Source organism: Mixophyes fleayi, chromosome 5 (genome assembly GCF_038048845.1).
Source record: "Mixophyes fleayi isolate aMixFle1 chromosome 5, aMixFle1.hap1, whole genome shotgun sequence".
NCBI classification, from domain to species: Eukaryota; Metazoa; Chordata; class Amphibia; order Anura; family Limnodynastidae; genus Mixophyes; species Mixophyes fleayi.
In genome coordinates, this window is record NC_134406.1 from 201,449,082 (window position 1) to 201,474,936 (window position 25,855).

The 25,855-nt window shown below is 37.4% G+C and overlaps 2 protein-coding genes across 4 annotated transcripts in view; one reads left to right on the plus strand and one right to left on the minus strand.

The window, feature by feature from the left end:
* RNMT (RNA guanine-7 methyltransferase) overlaps window positions 1–3,873 on the minus strand; it is a 30,764-nt gene extending 26,891 nt beyond the window's left edge. The window contains exons 1-4 of the mRNA XM_075213256.1: window positions 3,831–3,873; window positions 2,360–2,501; window positions 1,578–1,745; window positions 740–907 (exon numbers count right to left, since the gene is read on the minus strand). Coding sequence (XP_075069357.1) covers window positions 740–907; window positions 1,578–1,745; window positions 2,360–2,449 — 426 coding nt within the window. The 5' untranslated portion in view covers window positions 2,450–2,501; window positions 3,831–3,873. The remainder of the gene's footprint in view (window positions 1–739; window positions 908–1,577; window positions 1,746–2,359; window positions 2,502–3,830) is intronic.
* A 673-nt stretch (window positions 3,874–4,546) lies between these two features.
* Window positions 4,547–25,569, plus strand: FAM210A (family with sequence similarity 210 member A). 3 transcript variants are annotated; one of them, XM_075213259.1, is made up of 5 exons: window positions 4,547–4,780; window positions 8,270–8,391; window positions 9,315–9,746; window positions 17,618–17,729; window positions 22,962–25,569. In XM_075213259.1, exons 3-5 carry the CDS (start codon window positions 9,328–9,330, stop codon window positions 23,229–23,231), a joined length of 801 nt encoding a protein of 266 aa, XP_075069360.1. In that variant the 5' UTR covers window positions 4,547–4,780; window positions 8,270–8,391; window positions 9,315–9,327; the 3' UTR covers window positions 23,232–25,569. The 3 variants fall into 3 exon arrangements, with proteins under 3 accessions (XP_075069360.1, XP_075069358.1, XP_075069359.1); XM_075213257.1 differs by having other exon boundaries at window positions 4,547–4,749; XM_075213258.1 differs by having other exon boundaries at window positions 4,547–4,674.
* The last annotated feature ends 286 nt before the right edge of the window (window positions 25,570–25,855 follow it).

Below are 25,855 nucleotides of genomic sequence, written 5' to 3' on the forward strand. Positions count from 1 at the left end.
AAGAACACATTCACGAAGCAACGTACATATGCATTAATGACCACACCAAGACTGAAAGATGGTCACAGTAAATTCAAAACAGAGTAGCAGGGTATTTATGAAGACAGGTGAAAAAGGAAATAAGGGGGTTGGCAATGCATTGGATTCTGGCATTTTCCTAGCACAGTTTAACACACAAAAAAAAACAAAACACTGTGGGCAACAACTTTCACGTTGTACCAGTTTTTACAACTGTCCTCAGGTGTCACTTTGAAAGAGAAAAATTTTAAATGATAAAACCCCAAATTAAAGGGGTTCTCCAATGTTCGACAGACCCTCGCCTGAAGTAGTTCTCCCACCACCACAATTATTACTTATTGAGGAAGTAATGCATGACTTGTCATGGGACAACTGCAGCTAAGGATTTCATCAGACTGGAGCAGTGATTGTCCAATGACAAGCCTGCATTACTACCTTATTCATAAAAATATTGCCAGATTATCTTGAAACCATGCAGCCGGATAGTAGTATAAGCTGCTGGCATGTGCACAAGCAGTGACACAGCACAAGAGGGGTCAAGTGTAGAGTGTTAGAGTGTTACAAGTAAGAGTGTTAAAAAAAAAACCTTTTTGGTCATCATATAAATAAAACAAAGCTGTCTGAAATCACTTTGGATTAGCTTTCAAAAATATAACAATGGATTTGAGTGGCTCAACTTTGACTTCTGTACCCATCCTATATAATCGGAATGGATACTTACCACTTTCTTAGATGGCAAATCTAAATCATCAATCTTCCTCTTCCTTGTAGAGTTTACATTGGCATTTGACTGTTGCGGTATTTCATTTGCAGCCAGGCCACATGACTGATCACTCTCAGAAACATGACTACATTGTTCAACTGATTTTGATTCTGTAGCTGAATGTTGCTAGAAAAAGAAAAGCAATAATAGATTTCAACAGAATATGTAAAGTGAGATTAAGCAGCAGAGCGTATTATAAAGTTACAAGGCAGATTATGAAAAAAGTTATTTTTAACAGTAATGTAAAAATGTAGTTAATTACTATTTTAAAAAACTAGCAGTCCAAACTTACTTATAACCTGTTTGAACAAGGATACATTATAAATTTAGAGCATGCCTGTCCATCTGTGACTCTCCAGGTGTTGTGAAACTACAACCCCAGCATGCTCTGCCAGTAGATACCCAGCTGATAGCTGGCAGAGCATTGAGGAAATAATGCATGGCATGTCATGGGACAACTGCAGATAAGGATTTCATCAGACTGGAGCAGTGATTGTCCAATGATAAGCCTGCATTACTTCCTTATTCATAAAAATCTTGCCAGATTATCTTGAAACCATGCAGCCGGATAGCAGTATAAGCTGCTGGCATGTGCACAAGCAGTGACACACCACAGGAGGTGTCAAGTGCACAACAAGTAAGAGTGTTAAAAAAAAAAACTTTTAGGTCACCATATAAATAAAACAAAGCTGTCTGAAATCACTTTGGATTAGCTTTCAAAAATATAACATGATGGATTTCAGTGGCTCAACTTTGACTTCTGTACCTATTGTATAAAATCGGAATGGATACTTACCACTTTCTTAGATGGCAAATCTAAATCATCAATCTTCCTCTTCCTTGTAGAGTTTACATTGGCATTTGACTGTTGCGGTATTTCACTTGGAGCCAGGCCACATGACTGATCACTCTCAGAAACATGACTACATTGTTCAACTGATTTTGATTCAGTAGCTGAATGTTGCTAGAAAAAGAAAAGCAATAATAGATTTCAACAGAATATATAAAGTGAGATTAAGCAGCAGAGTGTATTATAAAGTTACAAGGCAGATTATGAAAAAAGTTATTTTTAACAGTAATGTAAAAATGTAGTTAATTACTATTTTAAAAAACTAGCAGTCCAAACTTACTTATAACCTGTTTGAACAAGGATACATTATAAATTTGGAGCATGCCTGTCCATCTGTGACTCTCCAGGCGTTGTGAAACTACAAGCCCCAGCATGCTCTGCCAGTAGATGCCCAGCTGATAGCTGGCAAGGTATGATGGGACTTTTAGTTTAACAACATCTGGAGTCACTGGTTCATCAGGCCTAGTTTAGAGCATCAGACTTTACTCAATGTGTCTTTGTCCTGTATTGTTTTTGGCATAGGGAGATTATAGTCAGCCTTTCAAAGCATATTAACATAGTTTACCTTTGGGTGGTTAAAAAATATGATAAAGGGAAAACAATAATAATTTAAAATGAAAATCAATGCATAAAATAACCAATATGATACATCCACATGATAAATCAATTTTTCATTTTTTTAAGTCCATAACATACAAAACATGAATAAGACAGTGAACAAGACATACGGTTTCAGAGTTTTGGCAGATTCTTTCCATTGTGATTAACTTGTGTTTATTGGCTGTATTTCTGTCTACAGAGATTCCTATCTTTTCCATATATACATTTTCAGACTTCTTTTTAATTCAGTCATAAATTAATTTCTTCTTCCTGCAATAAAACAGGTTACACTTTATATACCAATGGAAGCAAGGTAAAATAAAAACGTGTTTTCAGAACAGTATTTAAAACATTTGTTATGCGACGCAAGATATAATCAGAGGCTGGTACTAACATTGCTCATTTACTGAAAGAACATGATTGCATTCTAACCTCCATATAAAGAAAAATAAGCTTAACAGACACATACATATTCACACTCAGTAGTCGAAGTGAAATTTTACGAGCAGAGCCACGGAAAATGTAAGTGAATGGAATCTGACAGTTTTACAATGAAAGCAGTAGGAGAAGTGGTGTATGGAATCTCTGACTTGAGCGACATTGGATGAAGTTATATATATTTCTGGTAAATTCCTGGTTGGGAGCACTGCATGGGAACTAAAATAGTGTCAATAGCAAATAAGAAGGCAGGAGAAGTAAAATATTGACAACGTTCACTTTATGGTAAAAAGAGGGGGGGGGGGGGGGGGAAACAAATCACCGCCTAAGTCTTTAGAAAAGGGTTATAAATGGGCTTCCTACCAAAGTGAAATTAATTCTAAAAAGTTTATCCCAAGAAAGACTAACAATGATCCAGACTTTCTATCAGAGTTCTCAGCAGTCACAATTTATAGCCATGATGAGTGAATGCAGCCTGGGCCTCAGTTCATGTATGGACATTCTCCTAACCCGAGATCTACTGAGCTTCCACCCAGATCTCATGCTCTGTATGATTCAATGTATGGGTGAGCCAAGGTGGGCACCCAAGTGCTGCTCTTCTTAAGCAGGGTCATCTCACTTAGGAAATACAAGTACACAGAGATACTCACTTGCCAAATAATCATCATCAATTTATATAGCGCCAACATATTCCGTAGCGCTTTACAATTGGGGACAAACATAGTAAACGAATAAACAAACTGGGTAAAACAGACAGAGGTGAGAAGGCCCTGCTCGCAAGCTTACAATCTATGGGCCCAATAGATTAACTGACTCCTAGAACAAATCCATTCAACAAACAAGTATTATGTGGTCATTCATTCTCTTTACAACACGTACAATTCTCCACACTCCCCTTGTTCGCTGATCTGAGAATACTACTCGGCGGTCTCCAGCTCAGTCATATTACCTGTTACGTGTAATAGGAAAGTAAAGCCTGTCTCTAGACATATTCTACATAGACTGTGACCTCTGTGGAGGCGGGAAGTCTTTCCCTGATGTACCCCTAGTATTCTCAGCCATTGTGTATTATGAACACACGGGTGATTCCTTACGATGGACAAGCAGCCGTGTGGTGCTAGACTACTAACAATACACCTGGAGAACAAAGCACGTACTTACCGGTGAGCCGCGGGCTGCCGTGATACCTCCGGCTGAGGCGGTACCAGTAAGAGAGAACGAGGCGGTACCAGTAAGAGAGAACGAGGCTGTACTTGCACCGAGACAGCTGAAACCAACAACCCGCTCCCGGGCTCCCAGTAGCTGTGTGTATCTCGTCTGGTGCTTGTGTATCCGGCGTACACCACTGAGATCGGATGTGTGCGGCTCTCACCCCTACTAAGCAGCACCCCCCAGTGGCCAGGAGGAGACTCTACAGCTGGTGTAAGAATCCGGCGTCTGCACTTACATCCGATGTGTCTACTACGACTGGTATAACGTCACAGTTGTAGGTTGTGGTGTTCTACATTGTGATGTAATAATGCCAACGAAGTAATGTGTGGACGTCTTTTTTAAAGCACTTCTATTGGGCAATATTAACAATGTGGTGCATGTAGATGGCTTAGGCTTGCCCTCTCCATATCCCCCAGTTTGAGTCATATAACAGTGTAACAGTATTATGTTCCATCCTTTACCAATATAGTATGCAATTGCAATAGTGTTTAATAATATAAAACACATTTAATATAATCCCTGTGAGATATTTCGGATTAGATCATCAATAGCAGAATATGATCACACAGTGAGGTGTCAGATGCGGCTTTCTGCTGTATAACAGTCCTGCTTAGAAAGTGAAACTACAACTCCCGTGATGCCTCAGTGCTGGGTGAGCGTGTGCAGGGCCTCCTTATCCGCGCAGTGCCTGGAGTGGGAGGGTCAGGACTGCACGGTGCATGGTCCCAGCTTCCAATTACTTTGTCATTTCCTTGCGCTGAAATAGAACACAGCGGCTTGTTGGCTGGTACAGGTACAAGTGGGGGCACAATGACTGTTAATGACATGTCTGGAGGGCAAGCCCTGGGCCTTCTCACATACCCTTGAGGTGAAAGCATGAGTTTCAGTATTACGCCTGGGTATTTCCTTCTCCATGTTACTTCTATAGTCTGTATTTTATCAAATCTGTTTTTTTAGAGTTCTGTTAATGCCGTATCTATCACTTAGCTTTTGAAGCACATTGAATATTTTTTTTTTTTTCAGAAAGCTTGTTGCATGATTGCATCCAATTACATCATGTGCTGAATTATACACCATAGTTCAAGGTTGTAAGGGGTTTTATGGGTTACATTATTATGTCTTGTCATTGGCCATGTCGCGTGTGTTCAAATAAGATACTTGTGTAAAAAAAATATCCATTTATCTTATTATTAGTACTTGTCTGAAATCTATGTGTACGTTTAGCACAACCCATGTTTATTTAATGTGATATCAGTAATTCTGGTATTGTGAATGAATGGAACTTTTGTGAATTCACACAAACTCGTGGAGAACCTAATAAAATCAGGTGCAATAACCCTCAGGAATGGGCTGGGCTCGGGTGGAAAACTTTTAACTTAAGCATGTCATTGCCCTCTTTTCCTCATAGTAGTGTATTAACGCAGACATTTTTATAGTGTGTTAGGAAAAGAATGTCTATTTATTAATAAACAGTACACTGCTATGTATAAGTTTTATTCACTTTTACAGAGTGTAAATTTGCAGCTGGTTTTTAATAAAGAACTGATCAAAGATAGTTTACAAACAAAAGGGTGCTTAGAGGTGCAAGGACAAATTAGCAATGTTTTACTTGTCTAAATACTCCCAAATGCATGCAGGCGCACATCCAACAAGGCTCCGAAGGAACTTCACAGGTTATTGAATTCCTTTTAGAATTGCTGCACACAACACTAGGGCCATGAATTTTATTCTGACCAGGGCACTGTCTGTGTGGAATTTGTATGTTTTTCCCCATGATTACGTAGGTTTCTTCCTGGTGCTTTCGTTATCCTTCCGTGGTTCAATCCGTTAATATTTGTGTTGTAGAAAAGTTAGACTGTAAGCTCTACCTGGGCAGGGACGGACACAAATGCCCTGTAAAGCTCTGCATAATAGGTTGGTGCTATATAGTAATATGCTTAAAAGTCTACTCTATAGGGTGGGTAGGTGGGACTGCAAATCAAGGAGAGCCGGACTGAAAGTTCGCTCTTATTAGCTAGTGCTTAAGCCTCAGCCATTTTTCCTTTCGGTCAAATTCCCAGCATGTGTGCTACATGTAGTAACCCCGTTGGAAAACTCCCCAATAAAATCCCAGCACTAAACAGCCTGGACTAGTTTGCAATGGAAAACAGGGTAGACTCTCTGAACTTATTCCCACTTCTAACAGAAAAACCTGTGGGATGGGGAGTGCCTCCTTCTCCCAGCGACTACAAACCCTTTTTATAAAAAGTGCCAGGTCTGTTCCTGGGCTGCAGGAGGAGTATTGGGGCCCCTGTAGTAGCAAGTTTGCCACTTTAGTGATTCCAATATAATGGTAATAAGTCCTTAGGACCCTCTGTCATTTATATTAAAATCCTAAAAAGAAATGGAACTACAACATAAACATTGTTAAATCATTGTTTATTGAACTAAAAACACTTGTTCACCACTTTACTGATAATTAAAATATTCTCTAGTCAACAGCGATTGTTATTAATTTATAACCCTAAGGAAAAATGTACTGTAATAAAAAAAAAAGCAGTTTTTGTGTTGTATATAACAATTCACATCCATCTATGTCTGTTTGTGACCATATTGTAATTGTGTGTTTAGCTCCATCTGACTCCATAGAAGCTTGGCTTTCATCTTTTTTTGCCCTCTTAATAGGGCAATATACTGGTTACCATAGTGATACTGCAGTAATAGAAAGGGAATGTAAGTGTAGCTTTCTATTAGCACTGTATTACTGTCATTGTAGGGCAGGGCTCAATTGTCTTTCCTTTCCTCCACCATCTCTTACATTGTTTTGCCATCATCAGTAGTAGTCACCAGCGTACTGCAGTCTCCTTCCCTTCACAAGGAGGTATGTGAAGGCCAAGGACAGCCATCTGACCTCCTCCCTTTTTTTGTACACCAGGACAAAGTAGTAGATCAGTGATGGGCAAAAAGGTGGCCCTCTTATTAAAGAATTTGCAAGCCTTGCAAACATTTTAGGGATGGGAACAATAGCTCTTTGCTATTCAACGGCTACATACCGAAATATTATTTATTATGAAGCCCAAAACACGTACAACCCACTATACCATCTTGTGTCCCCCTAGAGGAGTACATAGCTTGGCATGTCTGCCCCCCCACGAAGATGGAGTACATAGCCGCCTGTCCCACAGAAAAACACTTTACCCTGTTTCCTTATTACACCAGCCCATGTTTCCACAGAATTATTGTAAAAAGGTCTGCACCCCCAAACCATTTTACACACTAGTTCCATTATAAACAAATAATACATTATCATCCAAATAATAATTACACACCAGCCCCACTAAATACTTTCTTATTTTCAATCCAGCAGTAGACCTACCAGGAGTTATTTAGTGTTTCCACACACGGGGTCTGTTGCTGAGTTGGATTCATATTTGTTAAATAAAAAAAAGGCTCAAATCAATCTAATGTGAAACAAATATCACACTTACGCCCACATGCGGAGTCAGATACTTCTCAAGATGCATACACCTCTGTACCAGGTGTATGGAAGCCGTACATCAAATGCCTTGAATGCATTTGCTATTTGGTTTGATTTACAGACCCTCTATAATATAGCAGGTATAATCATCCTTTGTCATATACAAATTAAAGTAGCAAATAAAAATGTCTACAAAATTATCTTTTTATGTGTTTTTGTAAATTACTAAATTGTACTCCTATTTTTTTAATTTATTATTAATGCTGTATGACGGGTACGACACCATAACATACCTTTCCTCCATTTGTACTAACTAACCCCCAAATTAAATCACTTTCTTTCCCAAAAATAGTATTGTGAGGGTTCCCACACAAAAAAAGAGAATTCTCCTCCCCTTTACTTTAATTGTGGGGTTTCCTCCTCAACAAAATACCCACAAGTCAGTCCCACACTTGTGGGTGTCCTATTTTATCAGGTTCCTCAGCAACACAGGAGAAGGTTGTCCCATTCTGGTAAGGGGTGGGGGATGGAATTTTAAGATTACCCCTTGTAGAAGCATATTCATGTTTTTAAAACATCATATGAGAACTTGTCAAAATGTGGGTGATGCCCTTAGTGACTAAATTATCATAAATATACTGTTTGAGTTTACAAAATATTAACTTAGGCACTGGAAAAAGTTCTTTATTCAACAAGGTAAGGTTTGCTGAGCAAATCAGTTGTTAAAACGAAAAAGATTCTGTCTTATCCTTTCTGTGCTTGAATTCTTCAGGATAGTTTTGCAGTGTTCACCTGTTACATGACAAAACTATAAACCGCATTATTCATTCCTAAATAATTCTAAATAAGGGTGCTCCGTCACCAAGCTGATTATATGGGCCAATTTAGTTCCATCATTTATTTATTATTTATCTTATTTTGTTTTTTCCAGGCACTGGCTGATAACGAATTTGTAGAATGTTGGTTACAAGCATAGCATCTTTGTGACAACACTTAAAAGCTCTTATCTGGATATTGGGTTACTGGCTGCTTTGTTATATGTGCTTGGATAAGGTACAGTAATATTATTGATATGTTGTTTCCTATTCAATTAGTGTATGTATGATTGAAAAGCACTGCGTAATATTTTGGCTAAAAATAAATTAATTTTAAATGGGTGGATTTAATTTTGAGTGCTATATATACAGTTCTTCTGTTTTGTTTTGTTATTTAACTTTATGCACCAGAAAGTTTCAGCAGGGGATTCTGCTGAAAGTTGCCTGTTCAACATGTGTTTCTTGGCATAAAAAATAGCTCTACGTAGCCTAATGCTGGCCACACATGTTGATAACAGGCAACAGACCTCATATTGCAGTGTTTGGGAGCCCCATTATGCCAGTATGGATCCTAGTTCCAAAAGGCCAGATCTTATCAACTGTGGCCTCTTATATGATGTGCAGCAGAATCATACTGTGTGTGATTGGGTGATTGCCAAACCTAGACAGTTGGGCAATGCCTCTCTCAGCCCAGAAAACACAGATTTTTGGCTACATCTCCTTGTTGCTTTAAATGGGAAGTGAATGTTAGTTTGCTTTTAAGGCTTAAAATGTGATCCTAAAATTACTATATTTCTGTTAATTTATATCTCAAATCTGCATTATGGAGGCCCAGACCGTAAGTTCTAAACCTAGGGCAGCAGCCATGTAGGCAATCTGTTCAACAAAACTTTGTACAATGTACTTGTCCATGGCCTCGAGAGGGGAATTCTTTACTAGACTTTCTTATGTTTAAAACATATACAAAACATTCATTCTTTTGTGTTAATGTATATTGAAAGAATACATATGAGCGAACAGGCCTAAAATGAGATGGAAGGGGCTGTGGTTGAATGATATTGAGCCAAGTCATTTTTTAATTGTTTTATATATAGCCTACTTTTATTTCTGGAAAATGTGTTTAATATCTTTTTTTTTTTTTTTTTTTTTCTTTGCATATAGACTTGATGTCAGCATGCATCTACTGAGGACATTATATCTGAGATATACTCCAACCAATATAATCTCTGTTTCCACCTTGTCATTGCGAACATGTAGACAGCAGAGGAGATACTTTATTTCAGCCAGGATTGGATGCCAGGCTTTAGTGAAAAAGCAATGGCTTCATTCATTCCCTGGGCAAGATTCGCAACAAGACAAAAAATCCCTTCACAGTCCTTCTCCTGATCCCGATAACTCACTCAAAAGTAAAGAAATACTTGATGCCAAAGATCCCCTTGTAGCTCCAGAGGAAACAGATCCTTTGCAAGACAAGTCCATTGGCCTAGTCCAGAGGTTTAAAAAGACGTTTAAACAATATGGAAAAGTTATGGTTACCGTACATGTGCTGACATCCAGTGTATGGCTTGGAGCCTTTTATTATGCAGCTATGAAGTAAGTATCTGCACGGCAATAAATCAAAATAACTTTTTGTTGTGTTTAGTCAAATATAATTGTATTTGCTATTTTATTCTCTCTGCATAGAGAGGTCGCAGTGCCTCATAATACTGCACTCAGGAGAGGATACATTGGGGGGGGAGGGGGGGGGTTCATACCTATTAACGGTTTAGTATTTTTTTCGATTTTCATGAGACCAAAGAGTCTAGCCTCATCCATTTGGGCATAGGTGTGGTTTGGGCAAATCTTGGTGTAGGTTTGATCTATTTTGTTCCACATTTTCAATCCTAGATTTTCAGTTAGCTGTAAGATTTATATTGTGTGTTATAATGTTTTTGTGTGCAGTTTGTAACAGGCAGGATAGAGATACATGCTATGCATGTATTTCAGAATAAAAACAAACTGAATGCAAAAATTTACTTGCCTCAATATTCAGCATTAATAAATGTGTGATCAGCAAAAAGACACATGTAACTGAGGGAGCAAATCATATTTTAAAAATGTGCCTATTAGATAAAGTAAATGGCCTTATTCATGTTCTAGTACTGCACATATCCGCATCAGTAGTGTATATTGAAGTAGAGAATATGTGAAGATCAAAGGATTTTAAAATGGAAATAAATGTGATTTGGAATCATTGGCTCTGTTGGATGTAAGGAATTCTATTTGAATCCTGTATTGCAATTATAATTGTATTGGACAATTAATATTTTAGTATACTGTAAGTAATAAGGGTTCATTGCACCTGAATGTTTTTATTCACGTTCACTGCATATTCTTAAAGCTTGGTAGACACATTTTAACCACATGGGGCATATTCAGTTAGCTGCAGAGAGCTTCCGGAATGGTCACAAAGGCATTCTGCAGTGATGTAACATTGAGGAGAAATCTGCCAGGTGTGGGTCAGTAATACTCTGCCCTATGCCCCAGTGTCTGGACAATAGGAGTGCTTGGCTGAGCTTGCAGAAGCAACTTCACTGTATAGTAGTGCTATACAGATAAGAAGCAGTGTGAATACTATTCATATGTTTATTTCAAAAATATCCTTTTAAAAGAAACAAAAACAAGATTTCTGTGTAGAAACGTATTAAAATTAAATCTCTTTCCCAAGTCTGCACAACTTGAGGACCAACAAGGAACATTAGTTTATAACCAAAGTCTCATGTCAATGAGGGAAAAATAGTCTTGATTACATTTATAATTGATTTGACACATCAAAAAAGTCTGTAAGCTAAGCAGCCCTCAAAACCAGGAATTGTGCATCTGCAAGAGATACAATCCCATAATCACTTTGCATTATTATAATTATTATTGTAAATTTGTAAGGTGCTATAGTGCTCCACAGAACCAGACAGTGGGGAAAAAAAGAGGAGATTACCAATCCGCTCTAAGGTAAGGACAAACCTAAATGCATATAATATATATTGTGAGGGGGTGCTCCCAAAACTAGACAAATCTAGAATATAGGAAAATTCAATTGATAGTAGACATCAACTGAAAAGAGTAGTATATGGGGCACTCCTGTCCATAGAAATAAAATAAAATCAACTTTATTAGTAATTATAGTTAAAAATTCGGACAAATATCCAATGTCAGACTAGGCGAATTATTAAAAATATAGAAGTGAAAAAGATTAGAAAATGGTGTAATGAGAATAATAAAATAGACCCCTAGGAAGAGCCGGTTATTAATCAATTACTTTATATATTGGCTGAAAATATCTCTAGGTCAGTGGTAATTGATTAGTTCTGATTTGTCAATTAACAGAATCGTGCACTGTGAACCAAGATTGGCTCATGTATTTCTTTCAATATATGCAAATACTATTATATCACTTAGGGATCACTTCCCACCGATCTAAATATCAGTATATGTGCATATATAAGGTTTATTCATATTTATTATTATTAATTATATTTTAATTATTACTTCCTTCATTAGATAGAGAGAAAGGATAGGTTTGTTGTTATTAAGACAGGGTACAAAATAAAAGGTTGTTAAATAGTGTTCAGTTAGGGTATAATTACCCTTAGGTATGTTATTGGTTTATTACACAGATATTTTATTGTTCTGTCACACATAACATTAAAGACTCGAATTGTAACTGATTGACACTAAGATTGCCCTGTCACATGAAAGGTATATCTGCAGTGTGTAATCTCCGTTATTGGTAGGTTCTAAATCGGAGTATAGGGAAACACCAGCTATTGATCACTATGATATTAAAAGGGGGTATCCTTGCTATTTGTATAATAGTAGCAAGAGGTACTGGTAACCTTGTCCCTATTATGCGATTCCTATATGGATACAGTGTCCCACCTTAGTCTGATTGACACATATACACTATGCGGAACTCCCTATAAAATTCGCCGGGATTTGACCGGCATGTGGTCTATCGTTCCATTCGTCTAACAGGATTATAGCATTTTCAAATGAACCTACTAAATATAGTTGGTAATGGACTTGGTCCACGGCACGATCGCAGGACAATCCTGCTGACCGGCTCCCTAGTTCCGGGACACTAAATATAGTTGGTAATGGACTTGGTCCACGGCACGATCGCAGGACAATCCTGCTAACCGGCTCCCTAGTTCCCTAGTATAGTGAATACTATTCATATGTTTATTTCAAAAATATCCTTTTAAAAGAAACAAAAACAAGATTTCTGTGTAGAAACGTATTAAAATTAAATCTATTTCCCAAGTCTGCACAACTTGAGGACCAACAAGGAACATTAGTTTATAACCAAAGTCTCATGTCAATGAGGGAAAAATAGTCTTGATTACATTTATAATTGATTTGACACATCAAAAAAGTCTGTAAGCTAAGCAGCCCTCAAAACCAGGAATTGTGCATCTGCAAGAGATACAATCCCATAATCACTTTGCATTATTATAATTATTATTGTAAATTTGTAAGGTGCTATAGTGCTCCACAGAACCAGACAGTGGGGAACACAGGTCAAACATATCTCATACAAACGAGGTAGATAAAGACATGAAAACAAAGGGTAAGGAGGGGATGCCTCTGTTTATGATGGAGCTTGTATTCTAATTAGAAGAGGGCACAGTTGAAACAAGAGCAAGGAGTGTGAGAATGGGACAGCTGGGATGGTGTACCAATGTGAGTATATATAAAGAGATGGGTTTTCATAGACTTTGTAAATTTTGGAATGCCGAGCGTCTGATCAGACGTAGTAGGAAATTCAATAATTGGGTAGCCGCATGTTGTTGAGGGCTTTGTAGGTAAAGGTGAGCAATTTGAATTGCATTCTGGAGCACACAGAAGCCAGTATTTGTATTTGCAAAGTGGAGCGGCAGATACAGAGCTGCAACAGAAGAAAATCCGCCATTCTGCAGCATTAAAAATGGATTAAAGCCTGGAAAGATGGATGGAGGCAGTGCCAGATAGGAGAAGGTTGTAGAAGTAGAGATAGTAAGAGAGCGGTTAAAAGTATTGGTAGCATCTTGGGGTAAGAAAAGGGTAGTATTCTAACAATATCGCTAAGGTGGAGGTGACTGGGCTGGATATAAGAAATAAATGGCGGAATCAAGTGTGACACTATGGCTGCTGGCTTTGGAATTGTGGCATTATTGACGGTGAGTGACATTTGAGAGGGGGGGGGGTGACTGGGCGGAGGAAGAGTACAAGCTCTGTTTTGGATATGTTGAGCTTTAGGTAGCATTGGGACATCCATGTGCAGAGTGACAGTTGTTGCTATGTGCATGAGGATTTGTGTTGCATTAGTGTGTGTATTGCACAATACATGAAATTCTCTGTAACCAGAACCCCTTGCGACCACCTTTTATACATGCTGTGTTTGGCCTTAGTACAAAAGACATAGATTTTTGGAGTGCTAAGGAGCGCTATAGCAACTCTGCTATTTCAATAACATTTTATTAGTGTTGATTTTGCAATGTTAGTGTGCAAAGGGGAAACGCATCAGTTCCCACTACACCCCTGGTGGAAAAATAAGCTAAATAAATAATGGATTTCAAAAAAAATGTATTTATTACAAATATTGATGCACCCTCCTTAACTCTCTACGCATCATGAGATTGTGTCACCCACTCAGAATGACACGTACACATATCATATAAACACAGAATGAATGTTGTCCAAACTCACAAAACTGGACCCACTAAACAGTTTATTACCCTGTCTTCCCTTACTCCCACAATGAAGACTTTTGCACATAGTTTAATTGTACCCATATTCAGATGCAGAATATTTCTTACATTACAAAAAAAATAAACTATGTACTCATGTTGCTGGCCCTATACTTTCGTCAAAGCTTCCTTAATATACACAAAAGCCAATTCATTTGTGGGATAAACTTTTAGGGTATTACTTGTGTGATAGTAGCTTTATAAAGAATTATGGAAACTAATATAGTTATATGACTGCGCTATAAGAACACCTTATTAGTCGTCCCCAGAAAAATAATCATTAGTGCAGCACTATAATTTTCATTGGGCTGCCTAAAGTTGGAACCAAAATGATCCCCTATTGATATCTTACTTTAGCCACACATTTGACTGTTTATTAGGCCATTTGTTCATTTTAAACCACATGAGCATAGGATTATTTTACATGTGGCCCCAAAGCCCCCCACCAGATCTATTCAATCAAGTGGATTCGATCTGTTGGGTCCAAATATGTGGTTGATCAGTGACTACATGTGGGTATTTTATTTCATTACTTTTGTAACGAGGAGAATATTTACATACTGCTTTCCATTTGTTTTCTGCCTGTTAATCATTGGGTTTTGTGTTTGTTTTTACACATGTTTTTGAATGTGTTTTGTCCTCTCTTCCTTCATTTTGTAAAACTGTCCCATAATGACATGAATGCAGTAAACTATACATATCACAGATCGCTAAACATATGCAGGTTGTTTTCCACATAAGTACATCACTTTCTCCCTCTTTCAAATTGCATAGCATGACAATGGCTTTATTTAGAATTTAGGAGAAAGTTTTTGTCTATCCCAATTAAAGTTAGTAGCTATGTGGTTTTGTTTCCACACCTGTTTCTGTTTTGGAACACAATTTCCTGTGTGTAATACACGTCAGCTGTAGACTTTGCATACCCAGCCTACAGCTGGAAAGCTAAGCACTTGACATCAGCGAATATTATAGTACAAGTGTTTGTTTTAGTTACCCCATAACCAGCTGGCATTATTGCCCTTTCTAGCAGCTACTGATCCCAAATGTCAATCTAAACTTAGCGTACTCCTTTGCATTATATGTTCCAGGCTATTAAAGTATTAGGTCTTTGACCCAGACAGCAGAATGTGTTGTGTTCTGACATTTTATACTGATTGAATAACGCTTTATGTAGTACCAACTCTCAGGGTTTTATTTCATCTCCAGAAACACATCCAACAATTAAATCAACTTTTACATAAACTTCGTTATCTGTGAAATAGTTTTACAGTTCGGTTTTATACGGTTTCCTCCATTATCAGACCACTCTGTGTTTCTCAATAGTTTGAATTGTCTGTCTATCTGCCATACACTACATGTAATCAGAAGCGTTTTTTGTGGTTATACTTCAGTGTTTGATTTATTCCAGTAATTTATCTGGTTGCATTATTTCTCATAGGAATTAGTATTTTAGATGTAGGACTTGTATAATAATGTATGTGCTATATGCTAGCAGCTAAACATTATAAAATTGTAATTACATCAATAGTTCTGTCATTGCCATGACAATAGGAGCGTAGTAAAACCACAAAAAATAAAGTTTCTGATTTTAAAAGGGAAAAACACTGAAATGATTTACAAAACCAGTTTTCTTCATTATTGCATTTTACAGTTATCTTGATTATCACAGTTTTATTAACCAATCCATTTTAAGGTAATGAATTGTACTGAACAAATAGAGATCCAGCCATTCCGCACTTAGGCTGAATGAGTGTACTCTATGTGGCGCAATTGGTATGGTTGTTGAGTAGACACATCCTATCGATCACCCTGTTCACATGGTGTTTGGGTTTGGCAGTAAGTACGGACCCCCATACACATAGCGATTTATGTCCGATTAGGTCCAAACAAGTTGTGTGGGAATCTTAAAATGTCACTCACTATATTTTGTTGAAAACCAAAGTTTGCTGATATGTGAATACTTTGATTGTGTTAACAAAACTGATTGACCCTGCACGGAATGTCATCAAGTGACCGTTAACGGAACTGAGAGCGAGCGTCATCTCGTCAAATCTATGTGATGGTTTAAAAAAATAACTTGTTATAACTGTTCTCTTGCACAAAGGAACTAAATTACAACAACCTCCAATGCGACATCATTGGTATTCTTTTTGCTTGATTATTATCAAATATGTCCAGACACTGCTCCTGTGGTGTTCACTTTACCAGACACCACTTTTATGCTTGAATGCTGAATTTGTTGTGACATTATGGCCGTACAGTTTTCTTTCCCCATCTTTATATCACCAGTGCTGGCCCTAATAATATAACAAATATGATATGCTGTATTGTATCTTGAAGTAATTGGCCCTAGGTATACTTGAAGCCATTTGGCAATTTAAATCGCTATTAAACTGAAAATACAAGAATCCTTATATAACTGCACTACTAATCACATTTATAAATTTGTACATTTTTAAGAAGCTTATCAGGATTAAAAATATTTTAGATAAAGGTGTAAAACTGGAAACACATGCTGGGGAACTCAATTTATCGTGATGTGCCACATTGTGTCTCCGGAACAATCCAAGTTTTTTTCTCGAATCTCCAATCATTTTCCCTTGTGTCTCATAGGGATGCAAGGATTAAAATGAGCCGAGATTCTGTAACGTATCTGCCAGCAATGTGCAAGCAGACTGTGGTGATGGTCGACGGCACATCACCAGCAATTGATTGTTTCAACTAGAATATTTTGTGTTTTCCTCTACATAACCTTGTTTAAGCCTATTGAAGGACCCCATAACTAACCTTTTTTGAGGTGGAATGCTAGACAATGCGTAGCAAATGTGAGCTATTTTACAAAACACCACAGCTGCACACGGCAAGATGTGTTCTGCATGTTACATTGCTAAAGAGTACGGTCTCACTAAAAGTAAAGGACAAGACCTGAAGACAGCCAGCTTTGGCAATGGAGTGAAATTTTCCACTCCTTTTTCTAATTTCATTGATCTCTCACCACAAAAGGAAATTTTAGTTTCTGTACTGCTCTGCAAAACTCGGTGCATCGATGCACCTTCTCAGTACTTTGCAAGAAACCCCACACTGCACTTAAGCAACTACTCCGTAAATGCTGCCACCTAGCGCGATAAAACCGTGCAGGTCAAAGTTGGTTTTGCTCTTCATAAATGTATTGTATATTTCTCAGGTTCCGTAAAAATATGTAACTCATATAAAACTATATCTCCGCATATGTATACATCTGATTAACCTTTATGTAATAAGGATTTAGCAAATATTTAATTTGACAAATGCATACAAGATCCAGGAGAGGGCGCACTATGACTAGAAATACTGCAGTAATATGAAATCTAGTTTACAATCTGTTCTCATTTAATTATTCAGTGTTAACTACTTTGATTATTTTATAATGGTTTTTTAAAAAAAAAATGTTTTGGTTTGTTTTTGGGGGGTTTTGTGAGGCGATATAGTGCATCTGCACTGACATATGCAGCAACATAAAATGATAGACTGTACAGGACTGATTCTTAATGTATTGTTCTCTTACAGTGTGAAGGATTTACTTGCATAATAATCCATATTGCTGGAATAATGAAAATCACTAAATTTAACACACTTGAATTCGTACTGCGCCTATGGGTCTAAAGTGTCAAAAACCTGTCTTTCAGTGTTGTATTTTTATACTTTGTTTCTACCCATCAGGGGCGTAAATGTGGTTCCATTCCTGGAGTTCATTGGTTTGCCTGAAAGTATATTGAACATTCTGAAGAATTCTCAGAGTGGGAATGTTCTCACAGCCTATGCCTTGTATAAGGTAATATTTATAAACATTGTCAATTTATGGAGAGAATGCTAAAAATCACGTTTCATTTGACTATGCTTGCACATTACTTATAATTTTATTTCTAAAATACTTACTACAGCATGATGATGCTGCGTTATGATTACATAAAACCTACCAGAAAAATGATAACGGGGACTGTACTGTATGTTTGTTTTTTGCTTTTTTACCAATTGCAAAAACCACCTGCCTGTGTATGGTCTATCGGTCTGAATATAACAAATAGGCCCTGCCCACTTGCATGACATCACGCATTAAAAAAAATGTATGATGGAATGTGTAACAGAAAGCCGAACACTTCTAGATATACAGACCACCTTCAATCACTGGCTTACTTGTTTGTGACCTGTATTCATTTACTTGCACAATCAAAGTTGGGATTAATGCTAACTTGCCATCAATTATCTCAGTATGCCCTTCAGTCATTCTGTGCTGTGGCCAGTACATACTAAATCCCCTTTTTGTAGTGATATATTTCGATAACAAAGCCACATTATTGCCTGCTCATTATAACCCTGGCAAGTTTGACAGCCCTGTGCTGGAGGAGTCATGGTGATGGGAGCTGGGGCTGGTGGGGGTGTAGTAAGTGATCTTTCTTCATTGTCTTTTTATCCTTACAAATATTTGACATTGACACATGCTGCTTTTAGTGAAAATTGCCTCTGATTGCATCATCTACGACAAGAAGCACTCCAGCATGTCTGAATCTGGAAGACGCTATAGTTCCTATAAGTGGCTATAGATTTGCTTTGTAGAGGTATAAAACATACTCTTAGCGTGCTTCACATGTTACCATTCCATGTTAGCTTGCACCTTTTACTTTCTGTGAGCAAACCCTCTCCAGTTAATGTTTCTTTAACTCTTGGAGAAAACAGTGTTTTGCCATTTATTTGACATCTGAGTACAGTCTTGGAAGTCTGTCTCACTTTAAAGAAATTCATGAAATCATCTAGAACTGGATATTTTGGAATTGAATGGAGCAGTTTCAAATTGCACTCCCTGCTTCCTGGGTATATAGTCAAAGGCACATCTACACTGTACACATTAAACCATTCCCATATGTTTTACTTCCAATTTAGCACAAATATATAAAGTGTGGGATATTTCCCTCCTCTGTATAATGTTGCTACAATGTACTTTTGTCTGCCAAAAAATAACCTTTCTGTTTATTGAGATTTTTTTATTTTTTTTTCTGTCAGATTACGTAATGATCAAATTACAGGTGTGAATGTGATCTAGGACACGGTACCAGTCTTAAACTGAGATTTTGTAGTTGCTTGCAGCGAAGTTATCCACCCGTTCCAGCATGTTTTCCCCCATGTCTAGACTGTTAAGCAGGCTTTTCAGCTTGTTGAAAGCTGCTTACCTTTGCAGTGCTTAATACTGGTACATCCGCTCTGTGTGTACTGTGCGAAAGTAAAAGTATTGAAAGTAATGATTAGCTTTTAATTAAGATGGTATATATGAGGGTGAACTACTTACACAATGTTCATACAAGGATTAAAGTGTGTTCTGTATTAAAATAAAGTTATGGCTCCCTGATGTGGGGTGGTTTTGGACCCGAGCTTAAACATAAGTACATAAAAGAAAGGAAAAAGAAAAAAAAAAGATTTTGGGAATTACTACTTAGCCAAAAAAAATAGTACAAATCAAATAGGGCTAAAGAGATTTTTTTAAAAAAATGTAGTAATGGATGAATATGTAATGTGAATATTCTGTAGGTGTTGAATATTATTCATGTATTCAGACAGGATTATATATAGCACCAAAACATTGTTTAGAACTGTACAATCAGAATGTATCCAGACACAGTAGTCCTTAAACCAATGGAGCTTAACTTCCCTACAGGTGTACAAACAAACACCTACCAGATGGGATTTCAGTCATAAGCCAGTCTGTCTACCAGTATGTCTTTGGACCGTGGTAGGAAACCTGAGCAGGAAGAATTCAATGTGACTGTGAGGAGAACATACACCCTCCTGGTCAAAATCAAACTCAAGACACTACTAGTGCCTTAGTGCTAAGCTGTGTGTCTGCTTATATTCAGGACCAATCATCATCTATTTTTATATATCGCCACTAATTCCCCAGCGCTGTACAGAGAACTCATTCACATCAGTCCCTGCCCCATTGGAGCTTACAATCTAAATCCCCTAACATACACACACACATACTGAGAAAGACTAAGGGCAATTTAATAACAGCCAATTAACCTACCAGTATGTTTGTGTGGGAGGAAACCGGAGCACCTGGAGGAAACCCATGCAAACACGGGGAGAACATACAAACTCGGCACAGATAAGGCCATGGTCGGACATCAAACTCATGACTCCAGTGCTGTGTGGCAGAAGTGCTAACCACTGAGCCACCGTGCTGCCCACATAACCAATAACACAGTATGGCTACTGATGTCCGATTTCCTCACGCAAGATAAGTTATGAGTATTCGTACTTTAACTTAAGAGTATGTCTAGCCCTATGCTGTATACGACTAGAAATCTGGCCTTCTGTATGTGTAGGTGTGTTTTGCCTTACTCTATGGGGTTCTGTCAGTAGTAAGAGAGAGGCCACATGGGCTGAATGAAATTAAACACAACTGTTTGTAATAAATCTATGGCACTTACCATTTAAGGCTTAAGATTTCAAATTGCCCCAATAGAAAGCTTGGGGGATGAGCTGTCGCATGCAGTGTGGGTGGGTTCTCTTCTACTGCACGAATCCCCCACCTTATGATGTTTAATATTAATTTTCTTTGCAAGAGCTCTCCTGCCAAACTGTGCCTCCTCTGTAGTCAGCGACTAATTTTATACATTGCTATCACTGATTGGCTGCACGTCACTGCCACCTTCAAAGCACTTTGGCTCTTGATCCCTTTGTGAGATGGACCCCTTGGCCTGCTTTGTGAGAGCTCATCATTTTGAGCCTAGGGAGAGCAGTCATGATGACGCTAGATTTAGCACTGGCCAATCGTAAGGGACTTGGTTCTGGTACCAGTGGTTGTACCTGTGGCTGTACACTGTTTGGTTCTTGATATTAGTTGTTGGCTGACTTGCAAGTTGCTCTCACCGCCACCATTTTAATCATAATAAATAAACTGACCTAATTTCCAAATTCAATAAGTGTCATTAATTCTATAGATCATAGTTTTAACAATTAAGTTAGGTGGTTGCAATAGATGAAAGTATCAACAGTATGGTGTGTAATAGTGTATAATGTGGCCAGGGTTTCAAACGCTCAGTGGTTTCACTACATTCAGGTGTAAAATGATGCAGCCAAGAAGAACCTTATCATTCAGCCACTTGTATGATTTAAATGGTAAATCACAAAGCTCTGTGATCGATTACCTGCTAAATTACTAATATAAAAATACAACCATGCATCTTGATAGTGCTTACACCATGGGCTAGATTTACTAGGCTGCGGGTTTGAAAAAGTGGGGATGTTGCCTATAGCAACCAATCAGATTCTAGCTATCATTTTGTAGAAGATACTAAATAAATGACAGCTAGAATCTGATTGGTTGCTATAGGCAACATCCCCACTTTTTCAAACCCACAGCTTAGTAAATCTAGCCCCATGTGTTTGCCATGGTAAATGTAACATTAACCATAACTGTTTTGGCTGTGTTTTAAGGTGGGGTATAAGGATGGAACCCTGTTTGACTTGATATGGGAACAGCAGGCCATAAAGGGTGTGTGATAGAACTGTAAAATACATGTGACACATTTTTATTCCTGTATCCCAGACAGGATGATCATAAGAGAAGTGAATAAGTGTCCAGGTCAATATCTGATTTTTAGTGGGGTTTGCTATGACATGGTGATTAGACTATGGCCTGGAGGCATGGTCAGTAGATGTGTCAGTAGATGTGTCAGTGTGCTGCAATTAATATTCCCCAAGTCAGTCTGCTAACATACCTGGTACAATCCAGTGCACAAACCACAGATTTTTAATGGATCTTTTTCTAAATATTTACATGTGATTTTGCTTGCTCTAACTAATGTCTTGCTTGGGGTTTTCTGACAGAAAATAGGATTATTTGTCCCTTGCAGCTCCACAAGATATTTGGATTCCATGATAATTAGGCCATAGTTGTGAAGGGACCAGAAGCATGTACATGTCGAACACTGCACCAGAACCTGTAAAGAATGGGAACTGTCAACTTTACCAGAAAAGCCTAGATTTCACTGCATACATATCCCTGCTGCCATGAAAGGATTTAGAACCATCTAGCCATCTGGATGATTTTTCTACTATTATAATATCTGTTCTTTAGTTTTAACTATTTTGTAGCATAAGGAGAAAACATGAATAATTCCAGGGACAGGTGTTTGGTTTAGGAGATATGAAACTAATTGCAGTATTTTAGAGTCATGCTTCTGATTAGTTTGTTGTTCTAATACGATTTCCTCAGCCCATTTACACCAATGTTGCTTGTAACGTGATCATGTCATCCTATAACCATTAATATATTGTACATAAGTAAAGTTGTTCTAATTTCTAAAGTCATTTAGCTCCATATCTCCATATATGGCGGCTGCGCTAACTTTGAATATGCGAGTTATGAATGTAAGGAATCCACTTGTGAATAAAGAGATAAAAAATTGTCACTAGGGCTTTACACACAGACAGAGGATAGATATCACTCGCTAGATTGTATTTGCTATTCAAAGTTAAGCCTTACAAGCTTTCTGGAGCAACATGGCCGTGACCTGTAAGCACTTAAGGCTTGTGCGCAGTAGCCCATGCTCAGTATGTATTCTAGCCTCATAACCTAACTACTATAATTAGCTAGTAAACTACTGGATATGTGATACATGATGGATCTATGCTTTGCGACATTAGCAGGAAGATTGGCATTGACAATTAAACAAATTAGGCACAAATAGCATTTTCAGGAATAACACCATAGAAATCGCTGTATTCTCTTTCATCCTGTTTTTGTGCATCGACAATGTAGGGGAAGTGTATGAAAGGGCAGCTTTTTACACCCTTCACCTCTGCATTGACAGTAAAGTGGCTTGTATTGCTCATTTTTCATGCAAGCAAGCTATTCCTTCAATGAATGGTGTCCTGGTGAGGCATCCAAAATCCCATATGTATTTTTTTTATGTGTTTGGTAGATTCCATGAAAATGACAAAAGTGAACAGAATTACATAACTGAAGGAAACTAATTTATACTACTATTTTTCTTTTGTTATGCAGATTGCAACGCCGGTTCGATATACTGTCACATTAGGGGGAACTTCCATTAGTGTTAAATATCTCAGGAAGTACGGCTACTTGTCCACACCGCCATTGGTGAAAGAATATATACAGGACAGAATGGAGGAGACAAAAGAACGCATCACTGAGAAAATGGAAGAAACCAGGGACATGATCAGTGGAAAGATGGAAGAAACAAAAGATAGAATATCTGAAAAGCTTCAAGAAACCAAAGATACTTTATCTTTTAGGAAGAAGAAAGAGGAATAGTAATGTTTACCATTGTCGCAGTATTGTAAACTATTAAATTAGTGCAATTTTGTGCAGAAAACCTCATCAGTTATTTTAACCAGCTTTGATATGACTTTTGCAGAGAGCTGCTGTACTTTGAACACATCAGTATATTTGTTTAGTCTGCACCAAATCTTATTCCTAGAAATTATATAGATTAGAGCACTGTTAATCTTGTTTATGGCTTTTTACAGCATGTCTTAATGTCTGCAAACAGACGTAATATTCTAAGCTTTTTCAATGAAATCCAATATAAATGTTTAATTTCTCAGGAGCTGCATGCGGACTAACTGCTAAAAAATTCCTTCATATCAATTGTGACTGGGAGCCAACAATATGAATGTGGTACATGACCTAGTAAACTGTTTGCAGTTAAAACAGTTCTTTAATTCCCGATCCTTTTTAATAAATGAAAAGGTTCTGTGTACAGATACCAATGTTCTAGAATATCTATGTTGCCAGTGTTGCAAAGCAGCAATGCAATCTCATAGCTGTAAAAGTCTGCATAATGTAACTTATGGCGACCATGGTGTTTATAGCTTTAAATTATTCCTCCTGATCAATTAAATATATTTCCCAATATTACAATGTGTTAATGCACAGTGATTTGTGCTAGCAGTTATTCACATTTTTTACGGTGCCTGCAGATCTGAAATTAACTTTTCTGAAGCTAATAGAATACATATTCCTTTTTCCCACTGTTAATTTATGAATTAATTTAAGATAATTTGTGCCAACAAAAAAAAGTGCTTTGACACAAGTGCACCATAACTGTAAATACATAATGACACTTTTAAAGTGTAATATTAAAATAAGGAAGCTTCAATGCATGTGTGCCTTTTGGAGAATTTCATATATGTACAATTAATTTAAGAACATGGCACAAAGCTGCTGTAATAGATCATGGGGATAGTTCTATGAATTATAGTCCACATTTAAAGTTCATCTAGCACACCATTCATGTGTAGTATACATGCTGGGTGTAGCAGAACCAGGAGGGGCTGATCCCTTGCAGTCCATTAAGTCAGACATGACTGTTTTTGCTCAACATACTTCCAAGTGTGGTGTGCAGATTTTTTAATGTGCAACTTGTGTGGATTATATAAAATTTCTTATTCTATGCTATGTGTTGCAGCATAGAGATGAATGATAGCCATCAAATTAACTGGTGAAGATTATCAGAACCTGGTGTTGGCTCTAGAAAAAAATTGGCAACAACTGTACCCATTCAGCTGTAAAGCAACTTTTTATTTGCAATATGATGCAGCCCTACTTTCTCATACACCTGATGGACTTCCAATACAAGCTGCTTTAATTTTGATTCCTTAAGTGTTTAATAATGGTACCATGTGTATAGTAAATGTGTTCAACATAGGGATCAATGATATTTGGCTTAGTCTGTGTTTGGAGCAAGAGAGCACTGTTAAAATCAAGAATGATCATTTTGATTTGTGAAAATATCTAACTTTACTGCCCTTTTCCCAACATTTTATACACAATTGACAAGCACACTTAAAATTTTGTTCTATTTTCTGTTCGATTCTAACACAATCTCCAGTGCCTACATATAGATGAGTCATGTTGAAATAAAAGTACTTTATATGGTGTATATTGTACACATTTTCTGCCTCCATATTCCATGTAGCATTTGCCATTTAAATGTTTGGTGTACTCATATCCATGTGACCTTTCCTGTTTTCGCCTACAATCTCTTCCAGTTCTCACAGAGGGTCACTATGTCCATCTTATCCAGTATCTGCTTGTTTACACTCAGCACAGATTTCTCCAGCCCTGAAAGATTTTGCACTGATTTACTACATAGAGAAGTTTACTATTTTCTACTACTCATATGGCAGAAATAATATAAATTTTTGCATTTCCATGTGTAAATTGTTAATGGACAATAATGCATAATCATCCGTCTTCCCAAAGGTGAGAAATAAAAAATATTCAAAGTGTTATTGGTTGTGTACACTTTTAACTTGCCACAAAAGTAGAAAAATGTATGTGTTTGTGGCTAGGATGAGAATTGTTCATTATTCAACATTGACACCTTTTCTCTTTTTTGTTGGAATGGTAAATGCTTTTTGTATTTCTCAATTCAATTTATATTACTCATGTGGGATTACAATTTAGTATGGGTCACGATGATCCTAAAGTAAGCTGAAATTTTCTCCTACTTTGCCATGCGGCATGACAGATTTATTCAGATCTGCTGATTTACCAACACTAGAGTTGAAGAAAACATTGTGGGAAATGTAATTATTTATGTTTAAAAGGCTGACCAAGTTGTCCATTGAAATAAATGTTAATACTATTTTATTGTTTCATTTTTTATTCAATTTCAGTTTTTATATAACTTTTTTTTTTAAATAATTTTTCCAAAAACATATCAAAAGGACACATCAGAAACTTTATGGAGCACACAATATAGACACTTTGGTTTTGCACAGTTGTGCATGCGTGGTCTGGCCAGTGCCTTTCAATGTGCCCACCTACCTTCTGCTTTCGGGATACACCTCAAACTAGAAGTCCATCGAGGTATGCAGAAAAATAAAAAGGGGCAAATTCAAACCTGTAAATGTCCCATCAAATTTATGGCT